At 44.1% G+C, this 16,049-nt stretch overlaps 1 protein-coding gene across 1 annotated transcript in view; it reads right to left on the reverse strand.

Annotated features, from left to right (window-relative positions):
* Positions 1 to 9,204: 9,204 nt before the first annotated feature.
* Positions 9,205 to 16,049, reverse strand: part of SLC4A4 (solute carrier family 4 member 4) — a gene marked incomplete in the record, with an annotated part of 161,559 nt that continues 154,714 nt past the window's right edge. The window contains 4 exon segments of the mRNA XM_087723961.1: positions 9,205 to 9,337; positions 10,423 to 10,496; positions 14,202 to 14,298; positions 15,698 to 15,859. Coding sequence (XP_087580087.1) covers positions 10,456 to 10,496; positions 14,202 to 14,298; positions 15,698 to 15,859 — 300 coding nt within the window.

Below are 16,049 nucleotides of genomic sequence, written 5' to 3' on the forward strand. Positions count from 1 at the left end.
CCTTATTGCAGAATTCTGGGAGTTGAAATCCAGAGGTCTTAAAGTTCTCAAGGTCGAAAACCCTTATTGCAGAATTCTGGGAGTTGAAATCCATAGGTCTTAAAGTTCTCAAGGTCGAAAACCCTTATTGCAGAATTCTGGGAGTTGAGGTCCACAGGTCTTAAAGTTCTCAAGGTCGAAAACCCTTATTGCAGAATTCTGGGAGTTGAAATCCATAGGTCTTAAAGTTCTCAAGGTCAAAAACCCTTATTGCAGAATTCTGGGAGTTGAAATCCATAGGTCTTAAAGTTCTCAAGGTCGGACACCCTTATTGCAGAATTCTGGGAGTTGAAATCCATAGGTCTTAAAATTCTCAAGGTCGAAAACCCTTATTGCAGAATTCTGGGAGTTGAAATCCAGAGGTCTTAAAGTTCTCAAGGTTGGACACCCTTATTGCAGAATTCTGGGAGTTGAAATCCATAGGTCTTAAAGTTCTCAAGGTCGGACACCCTTATTGCAGAATTCTGGGAGTTGAGGTCCATAGGTCTTAAAGTTCTCAAGGTTGAACACCCCTATTTTAGAATTCTGGGAGTTGAATTCCATAGGTCTTAAAGTTCTCAAGGTTGGAAACCCTTATTGCAGAATTCTGGGAGTTGAAATCCATAGGTCTTAAAGTTCTCAAGGTTGGAAACCCTTATTGCAGAATTCTGGGAGTTGAAATCCATAGATCTTAAAGTTCTCAAGGTTGGACACCCTTATTGCAATATTCTGGGAGTTGAAATCCATAGGTCTTAAAGTTCTCAAGGTTGGACACCCTTATTGCAGAATTTTGGGGGTTGAAGGTCTTAAAGTTCTCAAGGTGGGACACCCCTATCCTCCAGGTTCACTTGCCAATTCAAGTTTCTGTATGCGTTTCTTTTTGTAGTCATGGATTCGGAGACACCATGGCTAAAGTCCCCCACCTAAAAAAAATCACTTTGCAGACCCAAATATAAGCTTCTTGAGGAGATAATACTAGCTCCAGGGAGAGCTCTTGAATGAAATTGACCTCCAGCTCAGCGATGCTCAGCAGTGCCTGTCCACATAATTATTTCTCCCGTGGTTAAAATGTGAAAATTTGACACCCGAATGAAACTCAGCACTGTATCTCAGCATGCCCTGGAGCACCTCAATCAACAGCCATTGCCTGAGCGGCAGGAGACGAGAAGGATAATTTTCTCAAAAGGTCAGGAGGGTGACGTCAGAACCTTTATACCCCACAGGAAAAAGGCCCTTGAAGTTACAGGGCCTCCAAGCCAGGCTGGTGATGAAAGTTGGTTAGAGGAAGCGTGCTGTCCCAATAGTATATAGCTAATTATAGGAATTAAGAGCTGTCTCCTTTAAGAAACTACCTCGTGGGAATGTAACTCTACCTTATGGGAAATGAAGGCAGAACTGCCTTGTGGGAAATGTATATAGCAGATTCTGTACTCCTTAATTAGAGCTTTCCTTTCCTCTAGGGGGTTTCTTTCCAAACTCCCTCAAAGGGTGGGAAGACTCGTAGAATGGACAGGATGGGTCTTTGTTTGTGGTTGATGGTCGCACATCTGAATTGTTCCGGGCGGAGTTGGAGATTTGTGTTTTGTGTACAGACACAAAGGCTTTCTCCCTTGTGTCTCGTAATCGGTCCGTGGTTCGGAACATGTTTTTTGCTTCCTGGGGACCCTGGCCTTCTATTGCAACGCGCTCTACATGGGGCTACCCTTGAAAAGCATTCGGAGACTGCAGCTAGTCCAGAATGCAGCCGCGCGAGCGATATTGGGTGCACCGAGGTACCCCCACGTTACACCTGTCCTCTGCGAGCTGCACTGGCTACCAATTGGTCTCTGGATGCAATTCAAGGTGTTGGTTATTACTTTAAAGCCCTACATGGCTTAGGGCCAGCGTATCTGCGAGACCGCCTACCGCCACATACCTCCTAGCGGCCAGTAAGATCCCACAGATTGGGCCTCCTTCAGATGCAGTCAGCCAGACAGTGTCTGCTGGTGGGCCCCCACTCTCATGGCCTTCAGGAAAGCTGTAAAAACCTGGCTGTTCCGGCAGGCCTGGGGCTGTTGACCTCACTGTTGAGGTCCAGCCCCGATTAGAATGAATGTATGTGGTGTTTCTTGAATGTGTTACGAATTCTTTGAGTTCAATTCCCTTTTTGGCCACTAGGGCGCATTGCAAGACTTTGAAGATGCAGGTGCAGTTCACTTGTCGGCCACTAGGGTGTGTTGCAAGACTTTGAAGATGTAGGCGCAGTACACTTGTCAGCCACTGGGGTGCGTTGCAAGACATTGAAGATGTAGCCGCAGTTCACTTATTGGCCACTGGGGTGCATTGCAAGACTTTGAAGATGCGGCCACAGTTCACTTGTCGGCCTTGCTTGACTTTGGCAATGTAGTCACAGTACACTTGTTGGCCTCTAAGGTCCGTTGCAAGACTTTAGTGAGGTAGGTGCAGTGTACTTGTTGGCCACTAGGGTGCGTTGCAAGACTTTGGCGATGTAGGCGCAGTACACATGTTGGCCTCTAGCGTGCGTTGCAAGACTTTGGTGATGTAGGTGCAGTATACTTGTTGGCCAGTAGGGTGTGTTGCTTAACTAAGTTTGGAGTTGTAAAATCTAGCCCAATCTTGATTTAGCTTCAACCTGATTTTCGTGTGACTTCTTTTATTGTCATTTAACAGACATTCAGCGAGAAGGCTGCATACTGTGAAGCGCTAGCTTTGTCACCAGTTTTATTTACAGGAAAAGCCCAGGGGCATTTTTTAGAAAGAAAAATGAGCGTTGAGTACAGCGCAGAGATCTTGGCAAGGGCACCGGATTGGTTCCCTGGGCACCTTGGGGGCGCTCACGGGAGAAGCATTGTGAAAATGCCACCAAAGGCTGCCAAAACAATCCGGATGACTGACTTCATGTACATCGTTTGCATAATCACACAATATGATATAATTGCATTTATTTGCATCCCTCTGCATCGTCCCGCAATTATTCATCTCCCCGTCATGCAGACTTTTGCAAAGCTCGTATGAATCTGCAGACGCTCCAGGGAGAATTCAAACATATTAATTTCTGCTATAAGCCCCCGTGAACAACCTATTCTAACAACTTTTGGGTGCCTTTAAAAATGCTCCTGACATAGGGATGTGGTGACTCAGTGGCTAAGACGCTGAGCTTGTTCATCAGAAAGGTCGGCAGTTCGGCGGTTCGAATCCCTAGCGCCGCATGACGGAGTGAGCTCCCGTTACTTGTCCCAGCTTCTGCCAACCTAGCAGTTCGAAAGGAGGTAAAAATGCAAGTAGAAAAAATAGGGACCCCCTTTGGTGGGAAGGTAATAAGTGTTCGGTGCGCCTTCGGCGTTTAGTCATGCCGGCCACATGACCACGGAGACATCTTTGGACAGTGCTGGCTCTTTGGTTTTGAAATGGAGATGAGCACCACCCCCTAGAGTCAGGAACGACTAGCACATAAGTGCGAGGGGAATTTTTACCTTTACCTTTAAAAATCTTACGATTCCAAAATTTGTCCAACAATTGTGGTCTTCTTTTGAAAAACTTTGTCATCTTGCCTTTCTACAATTTTTTCTTTAACATCCATAAGTGCTTAGCGAACCAGTGTATTGTCCAGGTCAATATATTTTATACACAATACTAAATATACATAGTCGTAACCTTTTAACTTCTAACATTTGTCTATACATTGTAGTTATATTTTATTATACATCCTTTCTACAGTGGATTTTATTTTATTTTTTTTGGTGCAATAAACGTATCAAATGCCACCAAATAGTTCGGTAATCATGAGGACTAGAAACTGTGTAAAATGAAACTTTAGGACTCTTGCAAGACTGGAGAACACACAATGAGTGTGCAAGGACCAGTGTGCTGATGTGTCCGAATAACTCATTTTCCATCATGGAACATGTATGGAAGGAGGACTAGCAGAACCTGTGGAGGGCGGTGTTAAAAGAGAGATTAGCCGAGAATCCCTATGTAGTCACAAGTGAACTAACATTTTGGAATGCTGTTAACCATATTAAACTCCAAACAGTTGCTATTATTTGACAATAGTCCTGTGCATAGATATGAGTAGCAATCAATCCGTTTAATTGGACCTTCATATGTCGATCTGATCTTTCGACACATATCCAAGTTATATCAGATGGCCACCCAATGCACAAAAATGCCACAGACCGAAAATATGCATAAAATTACTTTATTTTTTTCAGTATACATGTAATTTTGAAAAATAGAAATGCTAAAATATCTCATCTTCTTCATTTCTTGATTCCATAAAAGTCACAATAGAAAGCCTCATAAAAGTGTAAAATCATATGTTATATATAATATGGAATTTCACGGTTTTAGTTCTTATATTATTATTGACAGAAGCCATAGCGTCCTTTGGGGGGGTTTCCTTCCCCCCCGTATTTCCTATTTGTTCCATCGTCTCAATCTTCATTTTTAAATAAAGTGGCTGTGTTTTTCGTTCTTTTCTTTTTTCCCCCCTCATCAGTCACGTCCTCCAAAGCAAATGCAAATCATTTTAAATCGTTTTTAAAGTCAACAAACAATAACAAATAACAACAACTACCCCCAACAATACAAAGTTATCTGAAAGTGCATTTCAATTTGCAGAAACAACATCTATGCCGTTTTGTAAAGGAGAGCGAAAGAAGAGAGAGAGAGAGAGAGAGAGAGAGAGAGAGAGAGAGAGAGAGAGAGAGAGAGAGAGAGAGAGAGACGGAGGGAGGGAGGGACAGAGATAGGCGATCAGGAGCTTCACATTGTGACGAAAAATGATCTCTGGCTCTTTAAAGGTTTGCTCCATGTTAGCCCTGAGCTACTTGGTAGAGTTTGGCTATGAAGTTGTGCTAAGCGGGATGCCTTCTTAAGGCTCTAACTCAGGAGTCAGCAACCTGTGGCTCTGGAGCCGCATGTGGCTCTTTCATCCCTCTGCTGCGGCTCCCTATCACCAGTCGGCTCCACAATTGATAGGGCTTTTGGATAGGACAGGTAGAGGAAAAAGGATGCCGTGCTAGGAGGAGACTCTATGGTGGGGGAACCGGACTTCCGGTCGGCTCCAGAATTGAACGGGCGGCTTCCAGTTAGGACTTTTGTGGCTCTTTGAATCTTTAAGGTTGCCGACTCCTGCTCTAACCTCCTCAAGTCCAAGTCTCCTCTTCCTTCTCTGCCTCCTTCCCTTCCTTGCGGTTCACGGAGGTTGTTACAGCACCCGAAAATGGTAGAGACACAATCACGTCTTTTACCATAGAGAGGGCAGGAATTGAGTGGCGTCGCTCTACCTCTGTTGATGCAGAACGAGGCCGTTCAATTCCCGCCCTCTCTATGGTGAAAGGCATTGCGCGTGTTCACCTGGATCATTTGAATTAGGGCCTCATTCTACGACAGGGGGTTCCCAACTTGCAACAGTTCATTTAGCCGCCGTTTGAAGTTCCAACGGCATTTTTGTGATGTTGTGCTGGTTCAGCCGGCCTCAAAAAAAGACCCATTTTAAGTGCAAGGTCAATGCGCCCCCAGGGGCAGCCATTTAAACACAAAATGAATAAATAAATTGTGCAGCTAAGTGTTCCTAGTACCTGCAACTTGTCCAACGAAGCACCTCTGTGGCTCTCTCTTTCCTTTCCCCAAATTTAAACAGTAAGAAGAACCCAATGAGGGATTTTTATTCGTCTCGCTGTCATAATGCCAGGCTCAGTGCAAAAACAACAGCAACAGCAACAACAGCAACAACAAAAAAGTAGTTTCGCTCAATGAGCATTAGTTACCGAAGGGAATTCAAGTACATCTCGTATCATTCAGCAGAGGAAGACTGAGGACTTATCTGTAGGAATCAACCGATAATTTGGCATATTCGGGCAGGGGTGGGATCCTACCGGTTAACAACCGGCTCGGTGATTACGCTCGCGGACAGTTTACAGAAAATTCACCTGCCGCATTCCCGCCGGGGAGGAAAGGAAGCTGAGGCGCGGCAATCCACTCTACCCCGCCGATCAGCTGGGCTTCGGAAGAGGAAATATAGGTAAGTACAGCGCAGGGGCGGGTGGGAGGGCCCACTTCAAAGTCAGAGTGAACCACAGTTCGCTCCCAGCTGACAGTCGGAGCAACCGGTTCTCTCGAACCGGTCCAAACCGGTCGAATCCCACCCCTGTATTCGGGGATATTTGCAAATGTACATTGCTTTTATAGGACTGCTGAAAAAGATCACTGCTCGTATCAAAAGTCTACACTTCCTTTTGTGTTTCTCAAGGTTTATTGTGGCAGCGGGAGGGAGAGGTATAGCCAGATGAGAAAAGTATGGTAGTCCTTGACTTGCGACCATTTTGTTTAGCGACTGTTCAGAGTTAGAGTAGTTTGCGACTGGTCTTTTGGACTTATGACCGTGCCAGTGCCCCCCCCCACACACACACAGTCACGTGATCACAATGTGAGCATTAGCTAAGCGCATGATTGCTCATTTATGATGGCTGCCATGTCCCGTGTTCACACAGCCATCAATTGCAACTTTCCAGGAAGGCTAAAGTCCACGGAGAAGCCAGCAGGGGGAGGTTGCAAGGTAGGATCACGTGGTGTCTCGCTTAATGACTTTAGCAAACAAGGCACTGAAATCGGGGGTGGTGGTGATTTGTCACATGAAGTCTCATTTAACGACCATGCCACGGAACTATGGATTTTCCACAGTCCACTTGGGGTTCTAAGTTAAGGGCTACCTATATTTGCTCTCCCACACATTAGAAATCCAGCAACGTAGCAATTGTGCATTGACTCAAATACCAATTCGCCGGCAGTGACAATAAGCTGAATTGATAAAATCCTAAATTCTGCTGAATCGGTAAAAAAAATAAGAATTTCTTCCCTAATATTGTCAATGCCAACTTTTTTCCCTAATATTGCCAGGATTTTTTTTTCCTATGCCAAGACCATCTTTTCTTCCTAATATTGTTCCTTGTGCCGAAAGGTCCTACTTCAAAGCTCCAAATTCATAAGTATTTGTGGGTTGTTATCACCACATTCCTACTAAGCCATTATTCACTTAACCGTGATTGGACTAAACCACAAGCCGTAAGCGGCTCACTTATTTACACCCATGGACACAGCACGAAACGTAAAGTGGCGTAGACCATTTTACAACTTACAATCGCTGGATTCTCACAATTTGCGGAGGCCAAATCAACCCCCCCCCCCGCTCCCAAGCCACGGTTTGTGACCTCAGCCGAAGTATCTGGAAACTCACCTACTAAGATGTCCCCCCAGCGGTGGGTTTCACATTTTGTTACCGCCGGTTTGCTTCACGCGCACACTTTTTGTGGGTACACACGCCCCTTCTGCACATGCGCCCGGCCTTCCACGCATGTGCTTTGCTCGGCACGCGGTTTCCGGGTAGGCCTGCCTGCGATTTTCCACTACCGCTTCAGGCGAACTGGTGCAACCCGCCTGAATGCCACCTCTGATGCCTCCACAGGAGTTAGCCCTGCCCAAAGGGTTTTTGTTTGGATTCTAGTCTGACACCTTTTTATTCCTGACGGCCATTAAACCAGTTTCTGATTACTTGTTTCATTCTACTTCTGTCATAGCAGTAGAGGGAAAATGGAGGTCAGGAGCCCATTTTCACTGGCAGAGTGCTCGGGCCACTACAGGCGCCCCTAACACGAGTGACGTCAAGCTGGCCACGCCCATCCCCCCCCCAAAAAGTCCAACACGACCCTGATGCAGCCTCCAATGAAATCGAGTTTCACGCCCCTGATTTAGATTGTTAAAAGGAAAGAAGAAATGGAAAGAAAAGAAAGACGATTAAAAAAAAGTATTGATACAGCTGATTTTAAGTTCGATGCTATACAGCCCTCTTTTGCAAATTTGGGCCACTTTACGACGTGGGGACTTCAAATCCCAGAATTCCCCAGCCTGCATGGAATTCTGGGAATTGACATCCACGCCTCTTAAGGTAGCCAAATTTGGAAAAAAAACACAGGTATATACCCTTGAGCTTGTATTTTTTGGTGTGTGTTTTTTGTTCTTTTTGTAAAAATCACATTATATATTATACAATTATTATTATTATTATTACTACTATTATTAAAACATTTTCTTTATTTTTATTGTAAAGAAAAAAAAAAAGCCCAAATCTAGAAACGAGAGGTAGAACTACTCAAAACTATATTTCCTGCTGCAGGAAAAAAGAAAAGTCATTTTTTTACACTGTTTTTTTTAAAAAAAAATGTTTAAAAATCGATCATTCTCACCCCACCCCACCCCACCCCACAAAAATGTTAGATCAGCCCCCCCCCTCTAATTTAAAACGGATAACACTTTGTCAACACAGCCGACAGCTTAAGAATCCATTTCAGCGTTACAGAATAAAAGTTGCATAGGAGCAGGTTATACAAATGTCACATCATAATGCCGGGAAAGGGGGGTGGGTGGGATGCATCTGTGTGGGTTAGCACCTTTTCGACTGCTTTGCACCGAAATACAGTAGCAGAGGTGACATTAAGACCATGTTAAGATAGCAGCATTTTTTGCAGGAATCGAGAGTTATCGGGAATTTGCCTGAAAGTCAGTTTTGTTCTGCTGAAAGAGAGAGAGAGGGGAGTGGGAAGGGAGGGAAGGAGGAGAGAGAGAGAAAGAAAGAAAAAACTAAAATCAAAACCTTAATATCGACAAATGCCCCAAAGGAGCAGAAGGATGAGAAACATTGATTCGCATCGCAAAAAAAAAAAAAAAATAACAATCCGCTTTGCTGACAAGAAACCACGGTGCAATAATAATATATATATATATCCTTAATACTTTTGCACCTTCTTCTGCAAAGCAACAGAGGAGGCGCACCAATTGAAAAGGCAGGAAAAAAAAATATTGGTCAGAAATGAAAGGGAAGAGAAAACAGTTTGCGACAAAAGAAAACACACACAAATGGGCTGAAGCGAGGAAATAGAATAAAATCTAAAGGAAGAGGGATACATTTTGAGTTTTCTTTCGATCTAGATGGATAAGAGCAACTGAACATTCGACTAGAGAAGAAGACAAAGGACATCCAGTTCCAATAAAGCAGGCATAATCTACCCCAAACCCAGACACTTCCAAGACTTGTGGACCCCAATCCCAGAATTCCCCCAGTCGGAATTCTGGGAGTTGAAGTCCACCAGTCTTAAAGGGGCCAGTTTTTTTTTTGTTGTGGGGGAGACTCCTGCAAGAAAGGACGAAGATGCAGTTGTGACAGGGTGTTCTGTTCCCTTGCTATTCCGAAAGTAGGCATGGTCTTCAGAGCTGAGTGCTATTCTAATCTGAGGCACAACTTCCATCAGGATTTTGCGGAGGCCTAGAAAGATGAAATCACAACAATTACCATTTCAGAGATTGTAACGCTCCCAGGAAAGGGGGAACTTAGCCAGGGATGGTCAGCTTAAGGACACATGTGTCAAAGGAAACGTTGCCGTGAGTTTTTGGGGTGAAGCCGCCAGCGTTGGCCAACATCTGTCAGCTCGTCTTGAAAGCCCACCTTGTTCTTGGGAGGTTTTTGGAGGCTGGGGAGATCATGTGAGGAGGGGATGAGACTCTGGAGCCTCTGGAAGTCACGTAAGGGAGCCGTGCTTTTTCAGGAGTTTCAACTGGACTTCCGTGGGTTTTGTTTTGTTTAAGACGTTTCGCTTCTCATCTTTTTTTAAAAAGTTTTTTTAATGTTTTAATTTTTTACACATCAGCGTGATGGTTCACCGACAAAAGCGCGCTCATCAAAAGCGTGCCCGACTAAACTGCGGTGGCAAAACCGCGAGTTCTAAACCGCGCCGACGAATGAGCGCTGAAGCGCGCCAACAACAGCACGCCGACAGAAGCGCGCTGTAAACCTACCCTAATCCTAACCCTAACCCTAACCCTTACCTTAAACTTAAATCGCGCTTCTGTCGGCGTGCTGTTGTCGCCGTATTGATGACGTCGCGGTTTTAGGTTTTTTCGGCGCGCTTTTGTTGTGCGGGTCACGCAGTGTGATACCTGAGTATCATACATTTCATACCAAAAAAAATAAAAAAATAGTGTCAATAGCAAAGCCAGATTCACTGGACAACTGTGCTACTAACTTTAACAACTGCTGCGATTCACTTAACATTCGTGGCAAGAAAGGCAAGCTCGCTTAACAACTGTCTCGCTTAGCCACGGAAATTCTGAGCTCTATTGCGGTCGTAGAGGTCGAGGGGGCTGCCTGTCAAATCCAATAAATCCCATGAGAAATTTTAAGCCGGTGAGAAATTCCGTGAAGTTTATGCCTAATTTATTGAAGGCAACATTCTGGATGAAAGGCATTTGAAACAGGTGTCCTGGTGTTTTCATTAGGGGCATGTGTGTGTGTGTGTGTGTGTGTGTATGTTTGTGTGTGTATAAAATTTGGAAACACACAAAGAGGCTTACCTTGGCATGTAGGAATGGAAGTGAGGAATTTGATCAGCATGATGTATGGCGTTCAAGGAATGTTGGCTTTTCTTCTGTGTTATTGGAAAAAAATAAAACATCTTACTTAGAAAGTCCAATCCTTCTTTTCTGTATGAAGAAACTCACATGAAATAAAACCTTTTCTTGCTTTTCTGGTCTGGTTATTAATTCCTAAAATACTTTAAACAGAAGCTAAGAACACTCTCAAAATAAACCAGCTATGGCATGTTAGTTAAACAGCTCTTTATATACAGACTATGCGTGGCACCTCACTTCCTTCCTTTACACACTTCCTGCCCTACTGGACTTTTTAAATTTTGAAGTAGGATTTTAATCAGAAGAAGGGTGACAGGCTTGAACCCAAAGGGCCAGCCCTCATATTTAACAAAAATACTATTTCCCAGAATGAAAACAACAAGTTGGCAGTCAAGAACTCTCTTTGTATGTGCCTTATGGCTGCCATCTTTTTCACACACTTTGCAAGCACCCTCTGCAACAGATCTCTAAGATAGTCTCGGAAAATGAAAGCAGCAAGGGAGAAAGAAAGAAAGAAAGAAAGAAAGAAAGAAAGAAAGAAAGAAAGAAAGAAAGAAAGAAAGAAAGAAAAAGGAAGGAAGGAAGGAAGGAAGGAAGGAAGGAAGGAAGGAAGAAAGAAAGGGGGAGGGAGGGAGGAAAGAGTAAGAAAGAAAGAAAGAGAGAGAGAGAAAGAAAGAAAGAAAGAAAGAAAGAGGGAGGGAGGAAGGAAAAAGAGTAAGAAAGAAATAGAGAGAGAAAGAAAGAAAAAAGAAAGGAAGGAAGGAGGGGAGAAAGGAAGGAAGGAAGGAAAGAGAGAAAGAGAGGGAGGCAGAAGGAAGAAAGAAAAAAGAGTAAGAAAGAGAGAGAGAAAGAAAAAAGAAGGGAGAGAAGGAGGAAGAAAAAGAGAGGGGGGAGGGAGGAAGGAGAAGGGAGGAAGAAAACAGAGTAAGAGAGAAAGAAAGAAGGAAGGAAGGAAAAGGAGAGGTGGAAATGAAGGAAGGGGAAGGATGGAAGAAAAAAGGGTAAGAAAGGAAGGAAGGAAGGAAGAAAGAAAGAAAGAAAGAAAGGAGGAAGGAAGGAGGAAGGAAAAAAGAGTAAGAAAGAAATAGAGAGAAAGAAAAAAGAAAGGAAAGAGGGAGGGAGGGAAGAAAGAAAGGAAAAAAGAAAGAGGAAGGAAGGAAGAAAGAAAGAAAGAAGGAAGGAGAGAAAGAGAGGGAGGGAGAAGGAAGAAAAAAGAGTAAGAAAGAGAGAGAAATAAAAAAGAAGGGAGGGAAGGAGGAAGAAAAAGAGAGGGGGAGGGAGGGAGGGAGAAAACAGAGTAAGAGAGAAAGAAAGAAGGAAGGAAGGAAAAGGAGAGGTGGCAATGAAGGAAGGGGAAGGGAGGAAGAAAAAAGGGTAAGAAAGAAAGAGAGGGAGAGAAAGAGAAAAGGGAAGGAAGGGAGGGAGGGAGAAAGGGATAAGATAATCTGGGGCTGAAACACCCTTCCAAAGGGCCCAGAGAAAGAGGCCTTAATCAGCTATATTAATATGCCATTATCAAGTCATTTTCTAAATAATCAGTGATCCTCTTTGCAAACATGTTTTCTATACGCCACAAAGAGAAGATTAGACAGCAGGAGGAGAAAACTCCAGGGAAAAAGAAAGCCTGCAGATCCAGAATATCTCTAAATCCTGGGCTAGACACAGGCTGGGTGATTTGGGAAGCTTAAAAGAGAATTGCAGTGAGAGGCAGCCCTAGAATCTGCTCCATTAGCAGCTGCCTCAAAGCAACGAAAGCCAGAATCTCAGGGAGGGAGGGAGGGAAAGAGAAGAGCCTAAAGGTCACAATATGTCTAAGTGCTTCAAAGCAAATACATTCTTTGAAAGTCAAGAAAATTCCACAGGTCGGGTGCAGGGAAAGAAAGAAAGAAAGAAAGAAAGAAAGAAAGAAAGAAGAAAGAAAGAAAGAAAGAAAGAAAGAAAGAAAGAAAGAAAGAAAGAAAGAAAGAAAGAAAGAAAGAAAGAAAGAAAGAAAGAAAGAAGAGGAGGAGGAGGAAGGAAGGAAGGAAGGAAGGAAGGAAGGAAGGAAGGAAGGAAGGAAGGAAGGAAGGAAGGAAGGAAGGAGAAAAACAACTTCTACTGAACAAGATTAACAAAATAATAATCCATGAAAGTTTTATGGCAGTGATGACAAACCTTTTCAGCACCAAGAGCCGAAAAGGGAGCATGCATGCATGTGCTCATCTGGCCTGCAACCCAGAAGAGGAGGTGCCAAGGGGGCACGCACGCCTGAAATCTAGTCTTCCGGTTTTTGGCGCGCATGCGCACGCAACATTGAGCTGGCCGGTGCACATGCCCAGACCAGAAAACAGAAGAGCAGCTCTTCCAGTTTCTGGCCCTGCCGTACATAGGAAAGCCAGCTGCTTGTTGCTCATGCATGCATGCCAGAAACCCGGACGGAACAGGCGATGTAGCATGTGCCAGGTAACATGGCTCCTTTTTTAAAAAAAATAAGTTTTTATTTTATTTTAGTATAAACAATCTATCTTCCATTAAACCATGTGTCATCCGGATACAAATATTTTGTGCAATAACAACTAAAAGTTTACTCTCATATTCATTATTTGATCTATTCCTGGCTTAACAACTACACCTTAAATGTCTAATACTGTAACAATCCTCTTCTTGATTTATTTAACTCTTATTATGTTGACCCCATTGGTACATTTTCTATATCTTACGCATCAACTTTTACTTCTAATTCTTATATTGATTCTCTAACCATCGATAAAACGATTCCCGTGTAATGTAATAATTCTCCTTAATTGCAGTTAAATTCTCTTTAATTGCAGTTAAATTCTCTTTAATTGCAGTTAAATTCTCTTTAATTGCCAGCGTCAATCTGTTCATTTCTGCACATTCCAATATTTTCCTAATCACCTTCTCCTCTGTGGGAATCTCTCCATTTCTCCAATTTTGCTCGAATACAATCCTAGCTGCCGTTATAACATGGGTATAATCAAATAGACATTTTCTTTACTGTAAGTTTCTGGTAAAATCCCTAACAGGAATAGTTCAGGTTTTAAGTCAATATGTTGTTGTTGTTGACACGGCTCCGTGTGCCATTTTGGGCCACAGGTTTGCCATCACGATTTTTTGTGTTTAAATGTGTTTTTATTTTCCATTTTCATTTCGTACAGTCACATATATACTGTGCATAACCGGGGCCATATAACATTAAACAATAAACACAGCCATTCCTCTTGTCAACAATACCCCCCAAAATAGAAACCCAATGTACCACTTCGACCCTCCATACACCCTTTCTTTCGCCCCCCCTCCAACTTTCCTTCTTCCCTCCAACATTCCCCTCTACTCTACTTCCCCTCCCCCTCTATCACTCCTCTCTCCCAGTCCCTTCCTTCTCACCCTCCCTCCCGTCCTCTCTACCACCCTCTCTACCCCTCTTTCTTCTAGCCCTCTACTCCTCCCTTCGGTGTATTTCTACTATCTATTAATATATTCAGCTTGTCCTGTTTTTACAGTGAAATTAAAGAGCAACAGTATACAAGTGCAATCGCGTTACTATAAAATCTAACACATACTATATATCCCCCCTCCCCCCCTCCCCCCTAACACCCCACCCATCAGCCATCACGATTTTTATGGGGATGCAGACTTAGGAGAATGTCTGTCCATCTATGTCTGCTCAGTTTTGGAATTACGACAGATGGAGGCGTGCAAAAAAAATCAGTGCTACTCACTCTCGGCAGGCTTCCCATCATTCAGGAAAGGTTGCTGCTCCATGATGTCCATCGGGATTTTAATACTGGGTACATCTTCCGTGAACGGAGAGTCAGACTGTAACAAAAATGGGGCACAGCATTTTTTTAAAAAAAATGTTTGTGTTCCTATTTTTTTTTGGCGTCATTTATTCTCATTTCCTTGCTTCAGACCAGAGTTAAGGACCAGAAAAGACTGGGTGGTGGGGAATGGAAGGATTTAGAGTTTAAGATGCCGAGAACCTAGGCCCATCACCCAACAACCTGTGCCCGTTTTCAACAGTGAAGGGACTCGGGTGGAAAATCTCCTGCAATCCATTTGCATTATTCAGGAGACCCTGAGGACAGAGATAAACCCCCAAGTGGCCTCAAGGACCCTCTAAAAGGATGCAAAGGACCTGCTGTCTGCAAGGAGTATAAATCCTTCCATTCCCCACCATCCTGGCAGAGCTGAAGAAGCTTCTTGAATGAGAAGCAAAATATCTTCAAGGAAAAGAAAAGAAAAATAAGGAAGTCGAGTTTGCCTCTTGAAAAAGCACTTTTGGGACACCCATGAGTTGGATGACTTGAGAATCTACATAGACATTTAGCTGTGCACTTTGGGATGAACACAGTGGCGGGTTTCCATCTTTTTGACTACCATGTGCAGAAACGCCCGGGCGGGTGGCTGGATCCTCCCGCTGCTGCCACTACCGGTTCGCCTGATCCGGGCTGAAATGGGAGCAACCCACCTCTGGATGAACACCCTCGATGGATGCAAGAGTATGAATGGATTTCCAGACAAATTGCAGACTACAGGAACCCCTTCAGCAGTTCCAAGAAGGTTCCACAGCCATTTGCACTACTCAGGAGACCCTGAGGACAGAGATAAACCTCCCAGTGGCCTCAACGACTCTCTAAAAGGATGCAAAGGACCAGCTGTCTGCAAGGGATATAAATCCTTCCATTCCCCACCATCCTGTCAGAGCTGAAGAAGCTTCTGGGATGAGAAGCGAAACATCTTCAAAGAAAAGAAAAAAACAAGAAAGTCCAGTTGTCTCTTGAAAAAAGAACCTTTGGGACAACCATGATCCTTGGTCTTTCTCGCCCTTGCAAGTTAGTCAGGGTAAAGCGTGGCCCGACAAAAGCACGAACGTCAAAAGCGCGTCGACAAAACCGCGGCGCTAAAACTGCAATGTCAAAAGCGCGCCGACAACAGCACGCCAACAACAGTGCGCCGACAGAAGCGTGATTTAAGTTAAGGTAAGGTTTAGGGTTCGGTTTAGGGTTCGGTTTAGGGTTCGGTTTAGGGTTAGGTTACAGCGCGTTTCTGTCGGCACGCTGTTGTCGGCGCGCTTCAGCGCTCATTCGTCGGTGCGGTTTTGTCAGCGCGGTTTTGTCACCGCGGTTTAGTCAGGCGCGCTTTTGGCGTTCGCGCATTTGTGGTGGAACCAGAGTAAAGGTGCCATCTTTTGTTTTAAAAGAGCAAACATGCTTACGTCATCATTGTCACTGTCCAGGCTGCCCTTCTTCTTCTTCTTCTTCTTTTCATCTTCTTTCTTCTTCTTGTCTTTTTCTGGAATGACGTCATCAAGGAAGCTGAGGTCATGCTGGGAGAAGAAATAATCCATCCCCCTTCTGACCGCCACGAGGGCGAGGATCTGTCAAGACAGAATTCAACATTCCCTCATTGGCATGGAGGTTATTTGTCACCTCAATCGTTTTTAAGATTCCACGGGTAGTCCTCGACTTGCAACAGCTCGCTTAGCGACCGTCCAGAGTTACAACGGCGCTGAAAAAAATGTGACTTATGACCGTTTTCCACACTAAGGGCCGCTGTTGAGCGCCCGT

Source organism: Thamnophis sirtalis, unplaced genomic scaffold (genome assembly GCF_051295495.1).
Source record: "Thamnophis sirtalis isolate CommonGarterSnake01/CBP01778 unplaced genomic scaffold, rThaSir2_p1.2 scaffold_10, whole genome shotgun sequence".
In the NCBI taxonomy this organism is placed as follows: Eukaryota; Metazoa; Chordata; class Lepidosauria; order Squamata; family Natricidae; genus Thamnophis; species Thamnophis sirtalis.